We start from the raw sequence: 27,673 nt of genomic DNA, 5'->3' as shown, positions 1-27,673 counted from the left end.
ACTTTACCCCAGAGATCCTAAATTAAAACGTCCTTCTAACCTAGGAAAACCCAGTATTTTTGATTGACATCAAGTGCACAATAGTTGTCAGAGAAAACAACATATATTTGCATAATGACACATCTGCAAAAATATGTCACAGCTTGCTACCACTTGTCCTTCCAAGGATTAAAGAATTATTTCAGTTTATCCTCTCCCAGAAGTTCCCATCCATCCTCTTTTTTTTTTTTTTTTTTTTTTAACTTGGTTGTGAAATCAATTAACCAAACCGGGAAATTTCTCAGCTCCTCACTTCTGCTTTTGAAGGCCATAAAATAGTGAGGGAGAAACTGGCAGACAGCATACCTCTTGGAGGCACAACAGGCCACTCAGGGATTCTATTCTCTCCAGGCAGCCTTCATTGTCCAGGTACCACTTTAATTCTTCCTTATGACTAGGTCCTAAGGGAGTCTCTCTCTCTCTCTCTCTCTCTCTCTCTCTCTCTCTCTCTCTCCCCCCACCCGCTCACTCCCTCTCTCCCTCCCTCCCCCTCTCCCTCCCTCCTTCTCTCTGGGCCTGAGGGCTGGGCTTTTTGCACAAATGCCAGATGTACTATAATGCCATAACTTGCAAAATATTGCGGATTAATACTGCTTATCTCGCAGCTGATGTCTGAGAGCTCAGCATCAAACCTCGGCCCCAGGTCTCCTAATAAATTCACTCCTGGCTTAGGCTTGATTTAGCAAATGCTTTACTCTGGACCCAAAGGATGACTCTTTCACGCATTCACTTACGCGTTCAAAGATTGCTTCTTTGCATGCCTACCAGGTACTAGATGCTGAGGGCAATTCACGTGTGAAGGCAGCCCTCGTGGGGGCTGGCGTGGCAAATGGTCACTCATTTTCTCCTCTTTACACAGGTTTCTGAAGCAGCCATGGCAACGGTACCTGAACCCACCAACGAAGTGATGGCTTACTACAGGTCAGTGGGAAAATTGATACCAGTAATGTGAACAGGGCTCCCCTCTCAAGAGTGGAGTGTGTCATCTGTGCTCGAAGACCAGATTTGCCCCCCCAAACTGCCTCTTTCAGTGGCAAGCAGGGTTCCAAGGCAAACCTGGTTTAAAGACTGATTTCCCACTATAAGTCTGGCCTTGGCACTCATAGGCCATCTAGATGTTGCTGCAGGGACAGCCTGCAGAGGGCAAACAGGAAGGAAAGGTGCCAAGTGGACAATACAGGGGATCCCTTGCCACATTTGGCTTAAATGAGACAGAAAGCTCAGATTTTAACTGGGCTGGAAGTTAGGTCTCAGCATCCAACAGAGAGCAACGTGGGTACCTGCCCTGCCTCATTTGCTTTTCCACTGCACATCACCATGGAACCTGGCAGCTTCAGGCAGCCCTAAGGAACATGCTGTTTGCAGTTTCCTATTAACGGTGAAGATTGTTTGCAGGGAAGGAAAGATAATCTTGTCCAGGAGACATAATTGAACAATCTCTCTGTTTTTATTTATAGTGACGAGAATGACCTGTTATTTGAGGCTGACGGCCCCAAACAGATGAAGGTGAGTCCATGGGCTTAGCTCCCATCACGTGAAGGGGCTCTGACTTGGGAAAGACTCAAGGAAAGGGGTCCACCTTGTTCCTATGGAATTTTGTGTTCAAATGATTTTCTCCTCTTCCAGTGAGACGGACGCAGGCTGGTCACTATGCAGCTCCCATGCCACCACAGTGGTTCACTGAGGCTTGGTGATGGTGGCCATGCTTGCAGAGGGTGAGGGGGAATTACAGTGGAGATAGCGTTTGCTGTCTCATGCTAGGAAGGCGGTCCAGGCTCCAATGCAAATTTGATTCTCCTTTTAGAAGAGGCTTTTAGCCCTAAGAGTGATGAAACTACATTAATCACTTAAGTCACACTCTGAGACCCAGAGAAGATGATCTTGAGAATGAACGTGTCTGCATCCTTTAAGGGTGGAGTTGCTTTTTGCTCCCTGGGGTGGAGCTTATGATAACAGGGCATAGATGATGTACAGAAAAAATTTAGTTGGGAGTGGCAAGAAAATTATTCACTTGCCAGTGGATCTTGGTCAAGTCATTTTACCCCTCTGATCTTCATCTTGAAAAATAAGGCTCATGAGCTGGATGATGTCAGAGACCCTAGCATCCCGCAACCTTCAGTTCTGAAATATTGTCAACAGGAGCTAAGTCTATCCCAGCAAAGGAGTATTTCTCTGACTCTTTTTTTTTTTTTGTGGTACGCGGGCCCCTCACTGCTGTGGCCTCTCCCGTTGTGGAGCACAGGCTCCAGACGCGCAGGCTCAGCGGCCGTGGCTCACGGGCCCAGCCGCTCCGCGGCATGTGGGATCTTCCTGGACCGGGACACGAACCCGTGTCCCCTGCATCGGCAGGCGGACTCTCAGCCACTGTGCCACCAGGGAAGCCCTCTGACTCTTGTCTTAACAGAGAGCCTTGCTGATGTTCCAGCTGGCTCTTCTCTTCTGTAGGCCTGATAACTTTCCCAGGGCGTCCAGCCATCACCCCAGCTAATGCACTTGTACAGATCAGCAGGCAGCTACTTCTCTCTTACTTTTTTAGTTCATGACAGCCTCCTCATCCAGTCTCAGTCTTGTTACAAGCACATTTCTTTAAAGGTTTTAAAACCAGCGTAACTGGTTTTCTCTGGCCCTGGGTGGGGTGCGACCCGGCCCTCCTCCACTGTCTCTTCCAGGAGCCTGGCTCTCCCTCATCTGGGGCCTCTGCTCTGGGCAGGAACTTATCTCGCACTCAGCTTTCCTCTGCACTGTTATTTGTCTCTTTAGCTGTCCTTCAAGCTTTTAAACCATTATCGTGCCTTGGGGGCAACCTCAGTTAGTTATACAGGTTCTCTGAATAAGGTGGAAATGGGAACCTATTTCACGAATGGTAACCACTTTTAAAGTACTGGCAGGTTATTTATGAGAGAGCATTTGAGAGAAAAAAAAAACTTGTATAGAATAATTGTTGATTGGGCTTCCCTGGTGGCGCAGTGGTTGAGAGCCCGCCTGCCGATGCAGGGGACACGGGTTCGTGTCCCGGTCTGGGAAGATCCCACATGCCGCGGAGCGGCTGGGCCCGTGAGCCAAGTCCGCTGAGCCTGTGCATCCGGAGCCTGTGCTCCGCAACGGGAGAGGCCACAGCGGTGAAAGCCCCGCGTACTGCAAAAAAAAAAAAAGAAGAATTGTTGATTGAGCATAGATGTATTGAAAATATTATGACCATCACTGCCATGAAAAATTAACTACATAGTGTTAGTGCGTTAGATTTGCAAAAATATCAAAAGTGTAAGAAGGTATAAGTTTATAGTTAGGTGGAGCATGTGTAAAAGAGATAAGGTAGAAATGGGATTTATTCTAGAAGAATGCCATATAGGGCATCAGAAAGCCAGCGTTTTAGTTTTGGGTCTGCCTCTCTCTTGCCATGTGCCCTTGGGTAAGACACTTAACCTCTCTGGGCTGCGGAGAGATGAACGTTTATCCTTAGAAGCTCTGTTACCCCCTCCTTCGTCCTCTCTCGCGTCAAAACCAGAGTTTTCTGGCACAAGCACCTTCCCACGCTGACTTCCTTATTCTCTCTACAGTGCTGTGTCCAACACCTGGACCTCAGCTCCACGGGAGACGGGAGCATCCACCTGCAAATCTCCCACCAGCTCTACAACAAAAGCCTCAGGCGGGTGGTGTCGGTCATCGTGGCCGTGGAGAAGCTGCAGAAGATCTCCTGCTCACAGACCTTCCAGGATGATGGCCTGAGGAGCATCTTTTCACTCATCTTTGAAGAAGGTACCTAATGAGAGCTGAGGGCAGACACAAGATTGCTGGTCATTTCCTTCTCAGAGGCCGTAACCCAACAGTCAACTAAACTTCCCTAAAGCTGAAACCCTTTAAAAGTAGAAGGCCCAGCAGTGAGAGGCAAACAGAGACACCTAGAAACCCAATTAATCATCTCTTTAGTTGAAGCTATTCTTTTTTTTTTTTTTAAGGAATTCTTTACTGAAAGGATGGTGTAACTGGCTAATGGCGCTATTCATCTTAAGAATGGAAGCTTTTCCAGAATATATTTAGAGTCACGCATAAAATGGTACCCAAAATGTAACATCTCAGGACACGACTGTATAAAATCCAATTTGGTGATGGTTTTAGTCTCATTTTTAGTTGTTGAAACTATTCTTAAAATAGGACCTTGATAGCTACTGATCTTTGCAAAGCACCCAATCATTCTGAGGGCTTTCACTTATGTATCTCCTGCAAGTGTCAGAATATCCCTGTTGGGCCAGTTCCATTGCCACTGCCACTTTACATAAGTAGCTCCACGGCCCATCCACAGCCAGCAATAGAGCGGAGGCTTGAACCCAAATCTTAGGGTGCCCGGCCCAGTGTTCTGACGCACCCCAGCTTCCTGCCCACCAATGTTATAATCAACCTTCGGCTGTGCATATGCTCAGATATCCTCGGAGGAACCAGATTCAGGCCTGCCCTTCCGAGCTTCCACCTAAGCTAAACGACGTCTCTGCTCCACGTTTTAGAGCCTGTCATCTTTGAAACATACGATGATGATCTTCTGTGCGACGCGGGTGTGCAGTCGCTGACCTGCAAACTCCAGGACAGAGACCAAAAATCCCTGGTGCTGGCTAGCCCGTGTGTGCTGAAGGCTCTCCACCTCCTCGCACGGGATGTGAACCGAGAAGGTACCTGGGGACACCCTGCTTCTTTTCTTGGCCTCCTGGTAGCTTGCTAATTCTCTACATTTTCAACAGAGTAGATGATTAAGGCAAATGATCAACAGCAGTGAAATAACATATAATAAAGGATATGTTTTTGTTTGGGTCCTAGCGTTGACACCAGATCGAGTCCCTCAGCGCATTTATTTTTCAGCAAGAGAGGTGACTCTGAGAAATTAGGGGGCTCAAAGCACACTCAGGACCACTGTTCAGTCAAGTCATTTAATGGTAGCGCCATGTCAGTGCTTCTTTTAGAAAGGAGTCATTTGATGGACAAGACCTAACCGCCCGTGGGTTCTTTCTTCCTGTTGTTGCAGTTGAAACTAGAATGGTGAGGAGATAATTTGTTCCCCTGCCTCATTCCCAGCCCCGCCCCCTCGCCCCTAACATATTTCCGGCCCAATACCAGATGGTTCCTTAGAGGCAGACCTTACTGACAAGCAGGAACTTATATCTCTCTACTGTCACTGGCAATTGTCTCGAGTCTGGGGGGCCCACGGGTTGTGGGAATCTGCCCAGCACTTTGCCACCATGGCTGAATCCTCTATGCAGGGGTGCGGTCCAGGGGGCAGCTGAAGGAAGCAGGCAGTTCTCTTCCAAGGCTGCTGACCTTGGAGAGAGGCATCACTGTGGGAAAGCTTCCTGGTGTCAGCTAAGCCGAGACAGCCCTGTTTCTTTAGAATTGCACTGTGAGGGTGACCTTGGGGCCTCCAAGTCAGACAGCTATGACTAAGGAAGATTAAAATGCATGTCTAGGGCTTCCCTGGTGGCGCAGGGGTTGAGAGTCCGCCTGCTGATGCAGGGACACGGGTTTGTGCCCCAGTCCGGGAAGATCCCACCAGCCGCAGAGCGGCTGGGCCCGTGAGCCATGGCCGCTGAGCCTGCGCGTCCGGAGCCTGTGCTCCGCAGCGGGAGAGGCCACAACAGTGAGAGGCCCGCGTACCGCAAAAAAAAAAAAAAAAAAAATGCATGTCTCTCTTTGCAGCCACTTTTCCCAGCTAAACTCCTTTCCCAAGTTCTTCCCACTTCCTTCTCTACATTCTTGAAACAGATCCGTGCCCGATGTTTTTCCGGGACCCAGCTTTCTCTCTTTTCTCACTTTTCACGTTGATCAAATTGTTGTGCTCTTGTGGATGGACACATCACCCGTCAGGGACAAGATGGCTTTCTGCAGTTTCTAAAAATCAGACCCCCTGATTCTTCATTGCCACTGTGGTGAGGCTCTGAGAAGCCCCTAGACCTTCTTTGGGGAAAAACCTCTTTCAACCAACTGAACCTGCTATGGTCTGTGAGAAGCCCCGTTACCCTGTCTGTTAAGCCACAGGAACCTTGGTGTGGGTTTCCGCAAAGGATGCTAAATTGTAAGAGTCCCTGCAGTGCTGTGTGTCCCTGACCATGAGACCCCTTTCCTCTCCCCAGTGGTTTTCTGCATGAGCTTCGTGCAAGGAGATGAAAGTAACGACAAGATACCTGTGGCCTTAGGCCTCAAGGAAAAGAATCTATACCTGTCTTGTGTGATGAAAGGCGATAGGCCCACCCTGCAGCTGGAGGTGAGTGGGTACCAGGGGCTGAAGGCCCTTCTCAGGCTCCTCTGAAGGACCCCTAGCCATCACTTTCTTCCAGGACAACTACCTCTTCCCCTTAGAAACTCTGGGAGCAGAGCTACTTGATAATTTTGCATAGATGTAAATAAGTTTAATGTGTTAAATGCATGCAACTTTCACTCCCACCACAGAAAATTAAATCATTATGTAGATGTTCTTGTGTCTGGCCATTGTGACCACCCAATAGATTATACATTGTTAGGGTTGCTCCACTTGTTAGATGACGTTTTGGAAACTTAATCTGCTCAGGGGACCTGTCACCTGTCATCATTTCCAACCCTCTCCCAAAATCACACCTCCCCTCACCCGCTTTCCCAGCAAAAGCTTCATTTCCAAGCTGAAGTCATTCTAGCCACAGGGCCATGAGGAAAATACAGCAAAGTCCCTGCAAACAGATACGCCTAGGAGCTTTACTCTAATTTTCACTTTTGAAAAACATTACCACCTATGTTATGCTCCCTAGCATTTGATGCTAAGTTTCAGAAAAGAATAAGGGACACCTTCAGTCACCACACAGAAACCTGGGGTTTCAACGATAACTCAGGAGTCTGGCTCCCGGGCCTGTGACCTGCGTATCCATTTTCTCTCTAGCCGACCCAGAGAATATCTTTGTCCAGATCAGAGTAGAGCGTCTGTGTCCCTGCCCTCATGAAAATGTTTATTTCTGTTTTGCTGCAGGAGGTAGACCCCAAAACTTACCCAAAGTGGAAGATGGAAAAGCGATTTGTCTTCAACAAGATTGAAATCAAGAATAGCGTGGAATTTGAATCTGCCCTGTACCCCAACTGGTACATCAGCACCTCTCAAGCAGAAGAAAAGCCCATCTTCCTAGGACGTTCCAAAGGCGGCCATGATATAACTGACTTCACCATGGAAATCATCTCTCCCTAAAGGAAGCTGTACCCAGAGTCCATATGGGCTGAATGACCCTGAGGGCTGACAGAAGGGGAATCGAAGAGCATGGCTGCAGCCTGAACTTCACTGTTGTCTAATCAATGCCCAACTTCCCTCCGTCTATTCGTGCTACAAGACCTCCTGCCCACCAGCCAGCAGGAATAACCCCACTCTTCCCACGCTTCTTCTGCCCGTCCTCAGACCCCATCCACTGAGCCAGCCCTCTCTCACCTCTTCCACTCACTCAAAGCCAGCCTGGCAGAAACCATGGCACACTAGGTTCGGAGAAATCCTCTGTCCTTTGCACACAGCTTCTGATGAGTGACCATTTAACTATTTATTTATTTATTTATTGATGGGTTAATCTATTTAATTTAATTCAAGGGGGCCAAGAAGCAGCAGAGTCTGTGAAAAATCCTAGTCTTCTATATCTATGGAACCAATTTCATTTGGGCTAGTGTGCCGTCTTTATATCAAGTCCTTTCACTAAGCCTGAAAATATTTAAGCTCAGATCATTTCAAAAGGAATATTTATGAATGAGGAAGGATGATCAGATTGTTCAATGATTTTGAAATAAATTTCACTGAAAACAAATGTTTTGCCACGTGGTCATTGACTTGTCTTGGATCTGACGTAGAAGAGTCAAGGTAAATGGGGCCATGAGCATCCTCCCTGGGGACTCAGAAGCTCATTCCTCATCACTGAATGCGAGATACTTAGGAACATCACTGGCCAGAAAAGACCAGCCTTATACCTCTCCCTTTCGTTTCTATTGTTCATCAAAAGTGTATCTGGTGGGCTTCCGTGGTGGCACAGTGGTTGAGAGTCCGCCTGCCGATGCAGGCGACGCGGGTTTGTGCCCTGATCCGGGAAGATGCCACATGCCGCGGAGCGGCTGGGCCCGTGGGCCGTGGCCGCTGAGCCTGCGCGTCCGGAGCCTGTGCTCCGCAACGGGAGAGGCCACAATGGTGAGAGGCCCGCATACCGCAAAAAAATAAATAAATATATAAAATAAAATAAAATACTCAAAGGTAATAAAGTACTTAAGGTAATAAAAAAAAATTTTTTTTAAAGTATATCTGGTGCGCAAGCTTCCTCTGATAAACAGGATCAACTAAAACATTATGGGGAGTAGGCATTGGTGGTTAACAGCTGCCAAGTATTTCCCTATTCGTTTATCCAACAAATATGTATTAAGCAAATGCTATGTATTAGGGGCTGGGAGTACAGAAACCGGAAAGGTAAGGCGTTCCTAGTCAGATAGCAGAGGCAGACATATACAAACAAACAAAAAAAAGTCAGCGTAACAAGTAGACAAGACAAACTATGAAAGGAGCAGCTAAGAGGGGTGACAAGATCTGCTCTGGGGGACGGAGGGCCAAGTAGGGTGACATTTCAATCAAACCTAAAAGGATGAGCAGGAGTTTTCCACACAAAGGAGAGGAAGCGGTACTCTAGGTAGAGGGACCGGTGTGAACACAGGCATGGAGGGTGTAGAAGGAGCGAGGCCAGGAGTAAATTCTCAGGATTGCAGAAGTCACCCGAAGCCAAGTCAAAACACAAAAACAAGCCAGGGGAAGAAAAGTTGTGTTCTCAGACAAAGAGATAACGTGCTTACTATATAAAGAGTTCCCTCAAAACATTAGAGAAAAACAAGAACAAAAATCCACCAAAACAACAGGCAGAAATTTAACAAAACAGTGTATTAGCAGGCTGTCCACAGAAGAAGGAAATACTATCTCATCTTGGACAGAGTAAACTATGTTTGATATTACTTATAATAAGAAAATTGAATTACCAGCATCTTGAGATACCAATGTTCTCCTATCACATTAGCAAAAATCAGAAGTTTAACTTCAGGCCCTGTTGGGAAACCTCCACTCTTTTTTTTTTTTGCGGTACGCGGGCCTCTCACTGCTGTGGCCTCTCCCGCCACGGAGCAACAGGCTCCGGACCCGCAGGCTCAGCGGCCATGGCTCATGGGCCCAGCCGCTCCGCGGCATGTGGGATCTTCCGGACCAGAGCACAAACCCGCATCCCCTGCATCGGCAGGTGGACTCTCAACCACTGCGCCACCAGGGAAGCCCTCGTTTCTTTTTTTTAAACATCTTTATTGGAGTAGAATTGATTTACAATGGTGTGTTAGTTTCTGCTGTAGAACAAAGTGAATCAGCCATACGTATACTTATATCCCCATATCCCCTCCCTCTTGCGTCTCCCTCCCACCCTCCCTAACCCACCCCTCTAGGTGGTCACAAGGCACCGAGCTGATCTCCCTGTGCTATGAGGCTGCTTCCCACTAGCTATCTATTTTACATTTGGTAGTGTATATATGTCCACGCCACTCTCTCACTTCATCCCAGCTTACCCTTCCCCCTTCCTGGGTCCTCAAGTCCGTTCTCTACATCTGCGTCTTTATTCCTGTCCTGCCCCTAGGTTCTTCAGAACCATTTTTTTTAGATTCCATATATATGTGTTAGCATACGGTATTTGTTTCTCTCTTTCTGCCTTACTTCACTCTGTATGACAGACTCTAGGTCCATCCACCTCACTACAAATAACTCAATTTCATTTCTTTTTATGGCTGAGTAATATTCCACTGTATATATGTGCCACATCTTCTTTATCCATTCATGTGTTGATGGACACTTAGGTTGCTTCCGTGTCCTGGCTATTGTAAATAGAGCTGCAATGAATACTGTGGCACATGACTCTTTTTGAATTATGGAAATGCCCACTCTTGAACATTACAGGCAGGAGTGTAAATGGGTACAACTCCTATAGAGGAAAATTTGATAATAACTATAAAAATTACAAATGCGTATCCCCTACGGCCCAGCAATTTCACTTCTGGGGATTTATCCTACAAGTGGACATATACCCATGTGAAACAATGACACATGATCAAAATTATTCATTGTGTATCGCTTGTAATAGCAAAAGATGGGGAAAAACCCAAATGTCTATCAACAGGAGACTGGCTAAATGCATTATGGGACATCCATACAGTGGAATCCTCTCCAAGGTATTGTGTTAACTCAAAAAGAAGAGGAGGGGGCTTCCCTGCTGGCGCAGTGGTTGGGAGTCCGCCTGCCGATGCAGGGGACGCGAGTTCGTGCCCCGGTCCGGGAAGATCCCACGTGCCGCGGAGCGGCTGGGCCCGTGAGCCATGGCCGCTGAGCCTGCGCGTCTGGAGCCTGTGCTCTGCAACGGGAGAGGCCACAACGGTGAGAGGCCCGCGTACCGCAAAAAAAAAAAAAAGAAAAGAAAAGAACAGGAGGGCCTTCCCTGGTGGTCCAGTTGTTAAGACTCTGCTTTTCCACTGCAGGGGTCATGGGTTCAATCCCTGGTCTGGGAACTAAGATCTCGAATGCCCCGTGGTGCAGCCAAATAAATAAATAAATAAGAACAAGAGGCCGTGTTTATAGGGTGCTAGCTTTTATGTAACAAACAGCAGAAGAAAATAAGGCAGTCCTTTCCAATGTCTTTTATCTGATTTCGAAAATTCTGGAAGATATGTAAGAAATTTAAAAAGTAGCCATGAGGGGTTGGGGAATAAGATACAAGGGGATGAGGGTGGGAGCAAGACATTTCTCTTAATACTTTTTATATTGTTTGATTCTTGAATCATGTGACTATATTACGTATTCAAATAAAATAGTGTTATTTTTTTAAAGCCAGCAGGGCCACACCCCCAGCTCGGTCTGCTTCCTAACTGCAGTACAAAAGGATGGGATGGCTATGAGAAGCAAGTATCCAAGTGGTACCCATCCTCAACACGTAACTGGGTTCCTGGGAAGCGGGGAGCTGCTTTGGGGAGAAAGCACAGGTGCCCCTGGGAGCCCCAGCAGTGATACTATCCCCTTTCCTTGGTTCAGTGATACAATTCCACCCACCTCTCTGAGGTCCAAAAGGGAAGACACACCAGCCAAAATGACAAAGTGTGAAGGCGCCTCACCTCATAAGGAGGCCAGATTATGAATCATCTCTGTGAGAGAAAATTCGTACCTCCATTTTGGAGAAAACATTGACAGTGTCTAATTTATTTCTAACGTGACTTACTGTTCCACTATTTGGTGTCTTCCCTAAAGAAACAACAAATTTCAGGAGGTTTACTTTAGAATTGTTTAGGAAAAGTGTAACAGAATAAGCTGGAGACAACCTAAATGTCCTTGGGTAGGAAAAAGTTTAAATAAAACGGCAAATTAAAATGAAAAAGAGAGCTCTGAAATGGAAAGAGCTCTGAAATGGAAAGAGATCCAGGCAAATCACTGTGAGAAAAAGTCAAGTTGCAGAGCAATAAGTACAAAACGATACCATTTACATAAAAGAAAAAAATACTGCCCAAAAGAGCGGTTACTTGAGGTGGGATGGGGCCGGGAGGGGGTCGTCAAGAGGAACTCTAGCTTTATTTATAAAGGTTGAATTTTTTAACAAGAGGACTATATTCATGAATTACATATATATACATTTTAATCTTTTGCATTAAAATATTCAATTTGAAATGTGTTTCAGTTCCTGGACCTGAGCCAAACACTAAAATAGATCTTCCAAGGGCTGTTCTATTCCTGGTTTGGGGCCAAATTATTTCCCTGGGAACAGCTCTCCTTTCTCTATACTGGGCAGCCTTATCCTGGAAAAGAAAAATGGCCTGTTTCTAAATGGAAAGGGTCAGATGGTTGAAGTGAGGAGAGGCAGTGCCCTCCCATGCCCACACTTCACCCAGCCCAGGAAACACGACCAGAAGTATGAAGGCTCTCCAATGGGCTGGGACGTCAGTTCGTCTGCACCACGGCGGTACAGCTCTGACCAGCTTTCAAGGAGATCCCATCCACGTACTTGGAGAGTAAAAGGTCGGCGCTTCTGAATATGACTTGATGTCCTGGATTCTGTGTCAGGCAGACAGTAGGATTAGGGTGTGGCTCACCCCATAAGCCTGGACTGCAGTAAGCAGGTGAGGGAAGGTAAGTGATGCAATGGTGGGTGGGAGCATACCTTGTCTGAAGGACAGGTTAGGAGTGGGTGGCTGCTACAACATCCTGGTCAGAGGGGCAAGGGTAAGTCCGTGGGCCTTCTGTGCAGACCTCCTTCCCACCCCATTCCTCACTCCCCAGTACAGACTTGCTGAACTACCCACAACCATCTGATTCAACTGGACGCCGGGGTGAGGATGACCTAGAGAACTGGTAAGATGCCCGCCCAGGGGTGTGGGACCACATCTTGCCTCCTAAACTGGCAGTTTGGAAGCAAGCCAAGTGATTCAATTTTCTACCTGGGAAGTCCAGAAACACTGCTTTGCTTATTTATATAAGCATGACTGTTTGCTTACTCAAGAATCATGAAAATTCACATCCCTCTCTGAAAGCAGGTCGTAAAACCATGAAACGCAGCAAGTGTACCAGAAGAAGTAGGACAGGAAGGGGCAAGGAGGGTGCCAGGGACCTGGGCCCCCTTCTCTAATCAGGGACATCACTGTCTCTGAGAATATTTTCCCTTCTGGCAAATGGGGCAGCTAGAGACAGAGAGGTCCAGGTTGTCCTGGGCAGGTGGGGCCCTCTGGGAACTAAGGTGTGAATTGTGACAGTTATTTGGCCACTCCCTTCCAAGTCTTGAGTTTCCCCACAGGTGGTTTGAAAGGGCCAATGCTTCTCTTTCTCTCCAGCCCCTCACCTCCAGTACTTGCACCCCAATCCCACTAGCCCTCGGAGACAAAAGGTATGAAATCCTTCATCCGCCAGGGATCAGGTGGGCCGAGGGAGTCCCAGCCACTGCCTGAGGTTCCTGAGGCTATAAGTCAACCTGAAGAAGCACTGGCCAGAAGGGGCCACAGTGTTTACGTGTGAATGTTGGGTTTGGATCAGTCCTTGGACCAGAAGGATGTGTGGAATCCAGGAGCATCTACACATGCTATGGTTTGGCTTTAAAGTAAAATATATCAGGAACACCTGGAAGAGATGTCAAACTTGGAAGGTGAGCCTCACTGCCCTCCCACCCTTGGGGGTGAGACCCTTGTCCCAAGTAGGTAATGTCCTCCTGCTGCACCGTCCACTGTCAGCCTCACTACCAGAGCAGCAAGTCCAGTTCCCTTCCCAAAAGGCCTCCCAGGGCTGTAATCCTCGTGGAATGTTAGTCTTCCAATATTTTAGCTTACATGCTGAAACCAAGCAGAGCCTTTTGGGGCTCACATTGAACACAACATTGTAAATCAACTGTACTTCGATTTTAAAAAATCTACGAAGGACATTGTAGGTCACTCCAGCCTCCTTTCCACTACTCATGGGGCTGCTGCCCTGGTGCTGTGTTCACTGGACTGGTTGAATAGGCCAAGAGTGACAGCCTCATGTCAGGGTGTCAGGTGATGGCAGTGACAACACCTAACCAAATCCTGCTACACAGTGAGGGGGAGAAGGCTGAAGTGGAGGCCTGGGGCCACTCTGACCTCTGGCTTCTTTTCTCCATCTGTAATGATGGGGGTGGTCTACAGCCATATTAAAAACAAATGATGGGGGTGCAGGGAGATCTAGCATCTGTGGTTCAGTTCATCGTCAGTGATAGGAAAGTAGCTTAGCTTTCTTAGGATAGAGAATAAAGGGTGGGTGCAATGAGAGGTGCTGGTTTATGTGAGCTGGTCAGGGAAGGTGGCTTGAGCAGAGATGTAGGGAGGGTGCAGATCTTGCAAAGATCTGGGGAGACAGCATGCCAAGGGGAGGTAGCACACAGTTGTAAATGGGCTTGGCGTGTATGAGGTATAGGAGAGGGAAAATTTTTTCCTCTACCCTTCCAGGTTCTTTTTGGCTGGTCTAACAATGAAATTGACCTAAAACATCAACCGGAGAAAAACAACTGAATAATTTCACATATACAGGAACTCCAAAGATATGAGGCTCAAAGAAGTGACCAAAGTAGGCAGCTTTTATACCTTTTAGACAAAGAAAATGTGTGAAAATTTGACAAAACAGAGGGGTTTTTGCTTGGGGCAGCAGATTACCGACATAACAAAATTTGTTTGTTTCTACATCTTTCTTGGCCTTGAATTCCCTGTCTCTGGCCATAAAGATGCCTCCTATCCTTCTGCTGTAGGTAGGATATCTTCCCATGGGAGATTTATTTCCTGTTTTTGGGGGGACAAAAGAGGGTCAGAGCCTTCCTCTTGCACCGGCTGTTTTCAAAGTAACTTTATTTCAAAAGAGTCAATATACCAAAGTGACATATTTGGAGGCAGCCTGCTTTGAACCCCATCAGTTACAGAGTAAGTAGGCCGATGGGGTGGAAGCAGAGTGAGCAAAGGAGAGAGGGCCGGAGAGGAGGATGGGGGGCGGGGCAGGCAAGGCCCAGGTCTCTGCGTAAGGAGTTTGGACTTAGTGTGTTATGCAAAGCATCCTACACACGGAAGGGATGACCTCATAGAAGTTTTATCACTCTTGCTGTTGTGTGAAGAACGGACCCTGGGGGCAGGAGGAGAGGGTGTCAAGAACGAAAGCAGAAAGACCAGTTAGGAGGCTGTGGCAATGAACTACACAGGAGACAATGGTACCTTGGACTAGGGTAAGAGCAGAGAAGGTGAGGAGGGAGGTGTTCTGAACATTGTGACAGCAGAACTGACTGACAGAGTAAATGTGGGAGGTAAAGGAAAGAGAGTAATCAAGGGGCACTCACAGGTTGAGAGCTGATTAACTGGGCAAATGGGGGTATTTAACAGAAATGTGGAAGACTTGGGAAGGAACAAGTATCATATTGGGGGAGGGGATGCTCCAAAAGTCCTGTTTTGGCCAAGTTTCATTTGAGATATATATTAGACATCCATGAGGATATAAAATTGGAATCTCGGGTCTTCCCTGGTGGCGCAGTGGTTGAGAGTCCGCCTGCCGATGCAGGGGACGCGGGTTCGTGCCCCGGTCTGGGAAGATCCCACATGCCGCGGAGTGGCTGGGCCCGTGAGCCACGGCCGCTGAGCCTGCGCGTCCGGAGCCTGTTGCTCCGCAGCGGGAGAGGCCACAGCAGTGAGAGGCCCGCGTACCGCAAAAAAAAAAAAAAAAAAAAAAAAAAATTGGAATCTCCCCTGAGATTCAGATTCAGGAGTAACTGGCAAGTAGAAGGCATAGAATACCATGGATCACATGAGAATACCTACCAAGAGTGTGTAGATAGAAAAGAGAGAATGGCCAAAGACTGAGCCTGGGGCGCTGCGAAAGAGGTGGGAAGGAAGAAATGGAGCCGTCAAAGGAGACTGAGGACGAGTAAAAAGTGAGGGAAGAGAAAAATCAGGATGGGGGGAGGATGGCGGGAAAAAAACAAGTAATGGAGAAGGAGGTCCACCAGGCCCAATGATGCTGAGAGATTGAGGACATGAGGACCTGGCCACCGGATTTGGTGAGAAAGAGGTGGTATGTGGCCATAACAAAAGCGAGGACAAAGCTGAGGACAAAAGTGTGATTGCGATGGGTTCCAGTGAAAGGCGAGCAAGTGGAGCCAGTGAGTAGACGAGGCTCCTTTGAGTAATTTTGCAGTAAAATAAAAGTGAGAGCGAGGGGGACAGAGAAATGCCATGGTAGCTGGAGGGGACTGTGGGATCAAAAGCGGATTTTTTGTTCAAGACGAGAGCTATCATAGCGCATCAGTCAGTAGGAGAGAGAGAGGAAGAGGATCAGAAAAGCCAAAGCCTTGGGTGTCCCGTAGGGGACGTGATGCTGGGCAGTGATGTGCATGGGAACAGATGCAAGTAGGTCAATAATTCCTGGGATAGAAATACGAGGCAGCTCTCTTTCCTGACTGCTCCCATCTTCTTTTTTCTTTTTCTTTTTTTTTTTTTTTCTTGCGGTACGCGGGCCTCTCACTGTTGTGGCCTCTCCCATTGCGGAGCACAGGCTCCGGACGTGCAGGCTCAGCGGCCATGGCTCACGGGCCCAGCTGCTCCGCGGCATGTGAGATCTTCCCGGACCGGGGCACGAACCCATGTCCCCCGCATCGGCGGGCGGACTCTCAACCACTGCGCCACCAGGGAAGCCCTGCTCCCATCTTCTGAATGAGACAGCTCAGAGTGCTCAGTGATGCTAGCCGTCCAGGTCCTTGAGGTTGTTAATCCTGCCCAGTCTGGACTCTCCTCTCTTGAACAGGACCATTCTCAGCTGCTTCTCAGGTCAAACAGGCTGAGCCGCCCCAGCCGCTGTCATCTTCTGCCAAACTCGAAACACTATTGTGCTTTACCATCAACCCCTTTAAGGTCCTACTGGCTTCCAAAGAGTCTGAAAGGCATCTCCCCCTTATTCATTATTACACGACGGCTGTGAGCATTGGCCATCACAGACAATAAATGCATAAGAATTTATTCCATTGCAGGCATAAGAACGCTGAGATTTTAAAGTACCTATTAATCAATACAATGAGTACAGAATCGCAGTCATCAGTGAACATTAGGAAAAAAATCAGGTAGTAAAGAAATTAGTTGAGTCTGATAAAACAATAAGAGATATTAACTACAATCCGGACAAGAGGCAAGATTCTATCTATCTACAACAGGTGGTGAAATGTTGAAAGCGGTTAAGATAAAAATTGCGTAAGGGTGCCATTTGAAAGACGTCCATGGGACTTAGTTGTGACATCAACTCACAGCTAAAAAGCCTGGTCTGAAGGCTTCCCTCTGACTCAGCAACCTGCATCCAACACTAAGGGTTGACTGAGTGTGTTACCCTGTGGTTTGCGTCAAGAGTTATCCAAGAGGTCACTAACCCTGTCGCAGATTCTCAAGCCAATAGCCCAAGTCAAGTTGCTAAATCTTTGACGCAGGAACCTCAGGGTCAGAATCTTTGACCTAGGAGCCAACTGAGATAGTTCGTCTGTGGTCTGTACCCCTGGGTTATGTGGCTTGACAACACCACGTAAGTATTTAAAGGAAAAAAAAAGCTGATGATGTAAATGAAACCCATAGCTTTAACGTTTTTGTGTTTAGCTTAGAAATAAGTTTTGAGAGTCTCCTGGTGATCTGTCTTTGTTATTTAATGGGCCTGAAACAATTAAAGAAACTGAAACATTAAAGAATTTGTCATATTAACTTTGTCATTCCAATTTGAAATGTGCAATTGATATTAGACTTCTGATTTTCATTTGAAGGACAGAAAATTTTGCGTTTGCATTTTCAGAGCCTGATTTACTACATTTTTTATTTGCTTTCTCTGGAGTTACGGGCATGACTTAGGTGCTTAGAAATATTTTGCTCCTTAGATTTTTTTAATCCACCCTGGCAGGTTTTTGAAATGTTTGGAAAAAATCACATACTAAATTTGTAGATCTATTCAATTTGTAGTTTAAAATATTTAAGGAAAACACAATTAACTATGCTAGAAAAGAGAGGTAAATATTTAGTGAGATTTAATATATTATGCTGTTGACTTTAAAAAAAATGCACAACGTGAGAGTTGCGAGTTAAGTTTTATTTGGAGCAAAATGAGGACTGCAGTCCGGGAGACAGCATTTCAGACAGCTCTGAGAAGCTGCTCCAAAGAGGCAGGGGGGGAGCTAGGATATACAGGAGGTTTTGCATCACAGGGCAGGTACTCTGGAACATCAAATTATTACTGTTAACTAAAGAAACCAGATATGTCAAGTTAAGGAATTTTGCACTTTTCTATATATGAGAGGATGCAAGAGTCTGGGCTCACTGAAGTCATTCCTTTGATATGCACCTCATCTATCTGGGGCCAGTATCATGTATTTTCATATCCTGTGTTTCCTCAGGGCTCACCGTGGGGAATGACTGCAGTCTGATGGCTGCTAGATGGCAGGTGTTCTTTCCTTCCTGAGCTCCCTCAGGGCTCACCAGCTCACCATCCGTGGTGGCTGCAATCGCTAATGACTGTGACATCCCTTGTTTACTGATATGGCAGACAATATTCCATTTATCAAAGCAATGAAATAACTGAGCATTAATTTTTTAAAGTGAAAGTGTTTTTCCTCATTGTTGGACCAAAAACTAGCTTTATAAATAGAATGGCAAGATTTGTCATTTGAACTTATTAAGAAAAATCTTGGTTTTTAAATATATAACTGTAATAGTTTACTACACAAATTTAGGCTCAAGTAACTATAAATGCTTTTCTATGCACACAAACAACTCTTGAACCTTAAAAAATTTAACTGACATCACAGGAAGTCAGCCTGCAGAGACTAGCCGGTCCCCAAGTAGTCTTCAGGAAGCTGTGCAGTGCTCTCCTTTCCAACACGTTAACAGCCCTGGAACGCTGCATCCTCATTGGTCCCTTTGAATCTGATGATGGACAACTCTGCTGCCCAGTCTCAGGGCTGAGTCCCAGTAGAGGAAACATCCACCCACCACACACACACACACACACACACACAAACATACATTTTGGCAACAAAAAAAATCAATTTTCAAATAATTCCGATTTTTGGCTAATTTCCACGAACCTCATGAAAAGTGCCCAGAGCACAAACACCATTTCTTACCTCTTTCTTTTTTTATTTTGATAAAGTGTAAATAACATAAAATTTACCATTTGAACCATTTTTAAGTGTACAGTTCAGTGGCATTAAGTACATTTACACTGTCGTGCAACCGTCACCACCCTCCCTCTCCAGAACGTTTTCATCATCCCGAAGAGAAACTCTGTCCCTGTTTAACATGAACTTGATGCCCAAAACTCGGCCTCTGCCAAGCACCATTTCTTAGAATGTCTCTTATCTCTTTCATCCATTTCCTTCACAGCTGCCTCCACACTTTCTCTTCCAAGCTCCCTGTTAAATCCCTACCCCATGTCCTAGACCCCTTGCTCTTTACCAATTGGCATTACTAAAGCCTAAACAACTGGACTTACTAAGGTAGAACTGGCCCCTTTGAGGGCAGGGATAAGAGAAAAAGGCTAAAACGTTATGTTAAGAAAATGTATCCAAAACATGGTAAGAGGGCAAAAAAACTATTTGCATCTTTTCAGTGTCTAACTAGCCTGCTGAAAATGTGCCTGATATTCTAAATATTTTTATTTTCTGGAAGAGGCCAGATAGGAAATCTTTTACACCTGAGGGCCATAAGCTCTCCGAGGCAACTACTCAACACCACTGTTACAGCATGAAAGCAGCCATTGAAAATCTGTGACACGTGGACAGACTGTGCCCCAATACATTTTTATTACAAAAACACACAGAAGGCCAGATTAAGCCCATGGGCCAATTTGCTGACCCCCTTCTCTAAAGGAAAGTACCTTTGTTTAAATTACTATTTACTATTGATCGGGGCCCAGATGCTGTAGAGTTAGATCTTGACCTTCAGAAGATGGATGAGTGGTGAGTCATTTTTGTCCAGCAGGACAAAAATTATTTCTGTCCAGGAGAAATGGTGAACTCAACTGTTATGATATTATTACCCTGGTTTGTATCTAACTTTGCTGTATGTATTTGCATATATAATTATATATGTATATATAGATATAACATATATAATATATACATATGTGTATTATATATACCTTCATTACATATATACACATGTAATATATGTACTCTGTAGTATAGTGTATATGTATTTTATATATATAATATCTGCTCTAAGAAGGAGAAAGATTAGACAAATGTGATGGTGAAGATAGGATACAACTATGGTCTGCTCAGCCTGGGGGCCTGGTTTTCAGTTCTCAGGAGGGAGAAGTTAGGACCAGAGAGCAAAGCAGCTATTTCCTGAGAGCCTTTGTGTTTCATGCTATCTGGGGGAAGACAAAGGACAGCACAACTATTGAAGCCCCCTCCCTACTCAACCTACAGACTGGAGCAGCTTTGGGACCCCACCACCACCACTACCACCAGAGCTCAAGAAAGCCATGTGCAAAGGAGAGGAAGCAAGAACGTATATGGACCTGCCCTGGAGCTCATGGGCTGCACCAAGACTTTGGGAAATTCCTGAAACAGTGGAAGAGACTAGACGAGAAGGCAGAGGCCACGCATCAGCAAGTCCAGGCAGGAACCCACATAACATAGATGCTTACCTCTCTGGCTGGTGAAGTCTAAGGATGTTGGTCCCAACGTTACGTACCATGAGAGATTTATCAATACAACCACAGTCCCTTGGCCACAAAAGGAAATTAACTTTGGCTTGGGGGGTGGGGATGCAGGGGGGAGATTTAAGAACGTTTTTGTAGAAGTGGACTTTAAGCCAGGCCCTGAAAAACAAGAAGAATTTCTATTAATAGACATAGGGGTAGGTGAAAAAGAAGCAAAGATGAGGTGGGGGGTGCGGGGGGGGAAGGATGCAGGAGACAAAGTTAGACATGACCAGAGTGGGGTGGGGCATGGCTAGTGTGGAAGATAAGACTGGTGTTTGGAAGAAAGGGAATGCCACAGGACAGTTTGGCTTTATTTGTGGGTGATATGTCCAATTAGTCACCCCCAAACCTTGTAACATGACTCCAAGACAACAGGAGTTTGTTGAATGTCTAGTTTCATCCCACCATTCCCTCCTTTTTACAAAGAAAAACAAGGCTGAGGCGCAGAGCATGGCAGTGACTTGTCCCAGTAGCACTGTGATTTGGCACAAAACAAGGGCCAAAGCTCACACCCAAGTACGCTGACTTGGGCTCCCTTCATTGCTAACATATCTATTTTAGCCACTGTGGACTATCTTGAGGGCAATGTGTTTCACCAACATCAGAGCTTCAGCTTCCTCTCCAGAATGCCCAGCGTTAGTCATGAGGTACAGTGGTAAGAGCACTGGGTTGGGATTCCCAGGTTTTATGCAAAGTAGCTGATTGACCCGTGACCACTCAAGTAACTTCACCACTCCGTTTTTTCCACTTATGAGAGGAGATCAAGATGGCAGAGTAGGACGACATGGAACTCCCCTCCCCTCCCACGAAACACATCAAAAATACATCTACATGTGGAACAATTCTCGCTGAAAACCAGCTGGAGATTGGCAGGAAGATTCCTGTACAATCAAGGCTGTAAGAAAGATCCACACAGAACCAGGTTGGAAGGGAAGAGAAGTGATCAGATCTGGACCTGTGCCCCTAGGAGGGGACTTAGAAATTACACAGGCAGAGACCCTCCCTCCCTGGGCAGTGAGTGATTTGAGCCACAGATTGGTTGCCCCAGCCCTGGGATCCGACCCAGAGAAGACAAGCTCCCTTAGCTAGACTCCACTTGTGGGGAGTGTGTGCACGACTGCTTGCTCCTAAAGCAGGTCAGAAAGGGAAGACTGAAAACTGCACCAGTGGCTGACCACCCCGGTGTGCAGCCTGACCTAAGCCAAGTGAACACTGCAGCCCCGCTTGCTTCATGACACAGCTCCACCCTGGGGTGATGGTTCAGCCTTAAGACACAGAGGTAGCTCAGACCCGAAGCAACATCTGAGCAGGGTGGGGATAGCCATTACTAATGCTTACACAGGCAGAGCATCAGAAGCAACCCTGATCCCTGTCTGTGACTGAACCACCACAGCCTGTGCCCTGACCCACCCCGAGTACCCCCACCAGTCCCACTTGCTCCAGCACTCTTTCCCTCTGGGATGAGGGTGCTGGTGCCAGGAGAGGGGAGAGACCACACTTAAAGGGAACAAAGTCAGCTCAGACCCAGCCCTCAGAGCTTCTGCTACATTAGCTTGGGACCTGACTCCAACCCGGATAGGGCCGTGATGGTCACAGAAGAGAAGCTCCAGCTCACACCTGGCTCTGATCCTAGCTCCTCCATCTCCAGCCCTACCTCCTACTGAAGTGATAGCTGCCAGCACACCCTTTAGAAAGACATGACTTGTGTTCACATCACACCTGGTTCTCCCACCAAAGCCACTGGGCACATGCAAACTGTATAGGGATGCTCGCACACAAGGAAACCCCTTCGAGACCACAATAGGTAACTATTTCACCCAATTTCCTAGAGACACAGAAGGTTAAGAAAAATGAGAAGAGAAATTTGATTCAATTGAAAAAGCAAGAAAAAAAAACCCTGAAAAAACAAATAATGAAACAGAAATAAACAATTTACCATATAAAGAATTCAAAACATTAATAATAAGAATGCTAACTGAATTAGGGAAAAGAAGATATGACCACAGTGAGAATTTTAGCAAGGAACTAGAAAACACACAAAAAAGAACCAGTCAGAACTGAAGAATACCATTGCGGACATGAAAAACACCCTAGAAGGGATTAATAGCAGGCTATGTGATACAGGAAAATGCATAAGAGGCCTGGAAGATAGAATAATGGAAATCACCCACTCAGAACAGCAAAAAGAGAAACCTATTAAAAATGAGAACAGTTTAAGGGATTTCTGGAACAACTTCAAGTGCATCAACATTCACATTCTAGGGGTCCCAGAAGGAGAAAAGAGAGAGAAGGAAGTTGAAATGTATTTGATGAAATTATGGCTGAAAAATTCCCAAAACTGAGGAAGAAAACAAGTATCCAGGTACAGAAAGTGCAGAAGACCCCAAACAAGTTGAACCCAAACAGACCCACACCAAGACACATCATAATTAAAATGGCAAAAGTTAAAGATAAGGAGAGAATTCTAAAGGCAACAAGAGAAAAATGAAGAGTGATGTACAGGGAACCCCTATAAGGTTATCAGCTGATTTTTCTGCAGATACTTTGCAGGCCAGAAGCAAGTGGCATGATATATTCAATGTGCTGAAAGGGAAAAACCTGCAAACTAAGATGCTCTACCCAGCAACATTATCATTTAGAATTGAAGGAGAGACGAAGAACTTCTCACACAACGTTGTAAATTAACATTACTTCAATGTAAATAAATAAATAACTCAGACAAGCAGAAACTAAAAGAGTTCATCAATATTAAACCTACCCTAAAAGAAATGCTAAAGTGTCTTCTCTAAGTGGAAAAGAAAAGGCGATAACAGGAAGTAAGAATCTGTAGGAAAGGTAAAAGAAAAAAAAAGAATCTGTAGGAAAGGAAAAAATCCCACTAGTAAAGGCAAATACATATAGTAAAGGCTGAGGAGCAACCACTTAACTGAACTAGTACAAAGATTAAAAGACAAAAAATTGTAAAAATCAACTACAACTACAATAATCTGTAAAGCGATAAACATGAAAATGTAAAATATGGCAAAGTGTGGGGGAGGCGAGTAAAAAATGTGGATCTTTTAGAATCTTTATGAACTTAAAGGACCTCCAGTTTAAGACAAATAGTTATAGGTCAATGTATATATATCCTGTGGTAACCACAAATCAAAAACCTACAACAGATACACAAAAGCAAGAGAGGAAGAAACACAAGAACACCACTAAAGAATATCATCAAACCTCAAGGGAAGAAATAAAAAGAAGAAAAGAACAGAGAAGAACTACAGAAACACTGGAAAACAAGTCATAAAATGGAATAAGGACATACCTATCAGTAATTACTTTAAGTGTCAATGGACTAAGTGCTCCAATCAAAAGACATAGGGTGGCTGATTGGATAAAAAACAAGACCCATCTCTATGTGGCTTACAAGACACTCACTTAAGAGCTAAAGACACACACACAGACTGAAAGTGAGGAGATGGAAAAAGATATTTCATGCAAATGGTAGCAACACTCATATCAGACAAAATACACTTTAAAACAAAGACTGTAACAAAAGACAAAGAAGAGCATCATATAATGATGAAGGGATCAAGACAAGAAGAGGATATTATACTCATTAGCATGTATGCACCCAATACAGGAAAACATAAATATATAAAGCAAATATTTACAGACATAAGGGAAGAAATTGACAATAATACAATAATACAAAATGGACTCGGTTGAACCAAATAGCATCTGAGGTCCTTTCCAGTTATAAAAATAAATGGTACTAGTGCCTTGTTTTGTGTCTAACTTTGCTATTTTATAAAAGTAAATTCATTTTTGCCAATTTACTTCTCATCTCTGCTTCCTCTAGCCTTTTCGTAGAAGAAACCAGTATGGATCTTCTTCATTTCTCTCTTAAGAAAGTGCTTTATCTCCTTAATTACTTAGGGGATGAGAAGGGTCCAGGTTACAGACTTGGAAAAGCCTGGAGGCAACAGAACAGCAAGTGAAGTAGGCTAGTTATAATGGCAATAATAATAATAACAATCAACACTGTGAATTTGTTTTACACAAGAAAAACACTCTCTCTGAAGAGAAAGTAAAAAAAAAGAAAAAAGAATATTAAAAATCCCCTGTAATGCCCACACAGTCATTGAATAGCCGTATTTGTATAGATTTTAATGTTATTTTTACAAACTTTACATTTTAGTCTTCATGGAGTGAGTTTAGTTTTCAATCCAACATTGGGCACAGTGCCCAGGACAAGAACTTAATGAATGTTCAATGAAAACATGATCTCACTTTTATTTTTTGTGTGATTCTTTTCCAGCTTTATTGAGATATAACTGGCATGTAATATTGTATAAGTTTAAGGTGTACAACGTGATGATTTGATACACGTAGCTATCATGAAATGTTTACAACAATAAGGTTAGTTAACACATCCTTCACCTCACACAACTACCATTTCGTTGTTGTTGCGTTGTTGTTCTTGTTATGGTGAGAACATTCAACGTCTACTCCCGTAGCAACTTTCAAGCATACAATACAGTATTGTTAACTGTATTCACCATGATGTACGCTAGATCCCTGAAACTTATTCATCTTATAACTGAAAGTTTGTACCCTTTGACCAACATCTCCCCATTTCCCCTACACTCAGGCCCTAGCAACCACCATTCTACTCTGTTTCTATGAGTCTGAAATTTTTATTTTTTATTTTAATTTTGAAATTTTTAGATTCCACAGAATAGTGAGGTCATACAGTATTTGTCTTTCTCTGTCTGACTTAGCATAATGTCGTCAAGTCTGCCCATGTTTACAAATGGCAGGATTTCCTTCTTTTCATGCCTGAATAATATTCCATTGTGTATAAATACCATGTCTTCTTTATCCATTCATCCATTGATGGACACTTAAGTTGTTTCCATATCTTAACTACAGTGAATAAGGCTGCAACAAATATGTGAGTGAAGATATATCTTTGAGATAGGACTTCATTTCCTTTGGACATATACAGTACCTAGAAGTGGAACTGCTGGATCATACGGTAGTTCTATTTTTAAAGGATGTTGATTTTTGTCAAATGCTTTTTCTGCATCTATTGAGATGATCATATGATTTTTGTCTTTTATCTACTATCGTGATGTTTCACATTTATTGATTTATGTGGAAACATCCTTGCAAGGCAGGGATAAATCCCATTTGATCATAGTGTATGACCCTTTTAATGTGCTGTTGAATTCAGTTTGCTAAATTTTCTTGAGAATTTTTACATCCATATTCATCAGGAATATTGGCCTGTAGTTTTCTTTTCTTGTAGTATCCTTAACTGGTTGTGATATTAGGGTAAAGCTGGCCCCATAAAATGAGTTTGAAAGTGTTCCCTCCTCTTCTGTTTTTTGGAAGGGTTTTAAGAAGAATTAGCATTAATTCTTCCTTAAATGTTTGGTAGAATTCACTAGCCATCTGGTCCTAGACTTTTCTTTTTTGAAAAGTTTTTGATTACTGATTCAATGTCCATATTCATTATCAATCTGTTGAGATTTTCCATTTGTTCATAATTCAGACTGGTAGATTATTCTTTTCTAGGAATTTATCCATTTCTCTAGGTTGTCCAGTTTGTTGGCTTATAATTTTTCACAGTAGTCTCTTATGATCCTTTGTATGTCTGTGATTTCAGTTGAAATGTCTCCTCTTTAATTATAATTTTATTTATTGAACCCTCTCTCTTTTTTTAATACATCTAGCTAAAGGATTGTCAATTTTTTTATCTTTTCAAAAAATCAACTCTTCATTTTGTCACTCTCATCTATTGTTTTTCTAATTTCTATTTCACTCATTACTGCTGTGAATTTTGTTATCTCCTTCCTTCTGCTAACTTTAGGGTTAGTTTATTCTTTTACTAGTTTTTTGAGGTGTAAAGTTAGGTTATTTATTTGAGATATTCCTTTTCTTCTTCTTTTTTTTTTTTTTTTTTTTTGGCGGTACGCGGGCCTCTCACTGTCGTGGCCTCTCCCGTTGCGGAGCACAGGCTCCGGACGCGCAGGCTCAGCGGCCATGGCTCATGGCCCCAGCTGCTCTGCGGCATGTGGGATCTTCCCAGACCGCGGCACGAACCCGTGTCCCCTGCATCAGCAGGCGGGCTCTCAACCACTGCGCCACCAGGGAAGCCCCCTTTCTTTTCTTTTAATGTAGGCATTTATCACTATATACTTCCCTCTGCTTTTGCTTCATCCCATAAGTTGTGGTATATTGTGTTTCTTTTTTTCTTTGTTTCAAGATATTTTTTATTTTCTTTTTGATTTTATCTTTGACCCATTGTTGTTCAGGAATGTGCTGCTTAATTTCCACATATTTGTGAATTTTCGTTTTTCCTCCTGTTATTGATTTCTAGTTTCATACCATTGTGTTCAAAAAAGTTACTCTGTATGATATCAATCTTTTAAAATTTGCTAAGATGTGTTTTGTGACATAACATATGATCTATCCTGAGAATGTTCCATACATGCTTGAGAAGAATGTCTATTCTGCTGCTGTTGGATAGAATGCTCTATATGTCTGTTAGGTCCATTTACTCTAAAGCATAGTTTAAGTTCAATATTTCTTTATTGCTTTTCTGTATAGATGAGCTATCCGTTGTTGAAAGTGGGGTATTGAAGACCCCTACTATTATTGCACTGCTGTCTATTACTCCCTTCATATATGTTAGTATTTCTTTAATATGTTTAGGTGCTCCAATGTTGGGTGCATATATATTTATAATTGTTATATCCTCTTGATGAATTACCACCTTTATCATTAAATAATTATCTTGTGTTTTGTTACAGTTTTTTACTTAAAGTCTATTTTGTCTGGTCTCTAGGTGGAGTGAAAATGAAGTGGGTCCTTCGGGCAGTGCCCCACAAAGGGTGATGGGGACTCTTTCTAGCTGGGGGGGTTCCCTCTTGGTGCTGAACAATGCTGGCTTGAGGGATGGGATGATGCAAGCTTAATGAAACTGTTCTTCCTTCCCATTTTGTGTAGTTATTCTCAAATTTTCTGTTCCTCTGTGTTGCTGAAGTTTCTTCAGTGGACTCCAGAGCTCTCTTAGAGCTGTTTTTGTTCGTGGACAGCCGTCTAATTGTTGATCTTTGTTGGGGGACAGAGGACGGGGTTTCCTATCACCATCTTGGTGACATCACCTCAATGATTCCATTTTAGATGAGGAAATTGAGGCCCAGAGAGGATAAAGAATATAACAAATTTCACCTATTCATTCAGTAATGTTTAGTAAGTACCAGCCATGCGCCAGACCCTGTTCTAGGTGCCGGAGACACAGAAGGCAACATTTTAATGTGTCGAGACAGACGGTAACCACGTAAGAAAATTAATTATTTCAGCTAAAGGTAAATGCTGTGTCATCAATAAAACAGAGTGATG

General features: G+C 44.4%; 1 protein-coding gene across 2 annotated transcripts; it reads left to right on the top strand.

Annotated features, from left to right (window-relative positions):
* Positions 1–344: 344 nt before the first annotated feature.
* Positions 345–7,818, top strand: IL1B (interleukin 1 beta). 2 transcript variants are annotated; one of them, XM_065891468.1, is made up of 7 exons: positions 345–408; positions 899–960; positions 1,497–1,545; positions 3,597–3,795; positions 4,539–4,700; positions 6,153–6,283; positions 7,016–7,818. In XM_065891468.1, exons 2-7 carry the CDS (start codon positions 914–916, stop codon positions 7,226–7,228), a joined length of 801 nt encoding a protein of 266 aa, XP_065747540.1. In that variant the 5' UTR covers positions 345–408; positions 899–913; the 3' UTR covers positions 7,229–7,818. The 2 variants fall into 2 exon arrangements, with proteins under 2 accessions (XP_065747540.1, XP_065747541.1); XM_065891469.1 differs by lacking the exon at positions 345–408 and having other exon boundaries at positions 914–960; positions 6,153–6,291; positions 7,023–7,230.
* The last annotated feature ends 19,855 nt before the right edge of the window (positions 7,819–27,673 follow it).

This window comes from Phocoena phocoena, chromosome 14 (assembly GCF_963924675.1).
Source record: "Phocoena phocoena chromosome 14, mPhoPho1.1, whole genome shotgun sequence".
Classification (NCBI taxonomy): Eukaryota; Metazoa; Chordata; class Mammalia; order Artiodactyla; family Phocoenidae; genus Phocoena; species Phocoena phocoena.
The sequence above is the reverse complement of the archived record's forward strand: the minus strand, read 5'-3'. Positions and strand labels throughout refer to the sequence as shown.

What these genes read in the sequence shown, in the direction of transcription:
- IL1B (XM_065891468.1), top strand. Translation starts at nt 914, where the DNA reads ATGGCAACGGTACCTGAACCCACCAACGAAGTGATGGCTTACTACAG. An exon ending in ACGGGATGTGAACCGAGAAG is followed by an intron (nt 4,701 to 6,152) that starts GTACCTGGGGAC and finishes TCCTCTCCCCAG; the next exon opens with TGGTTTTCTGCATGAGCTTC. An exon ending in GGCCCACCCTGCAGCTGGAG is followed by an intron (nt 6,284 to 7,015) that starts GTGAGTGGGTAC and finishes GTTTTGCTGCAG; the next exon opens with GAGGTAGACCCCAAAACTTA.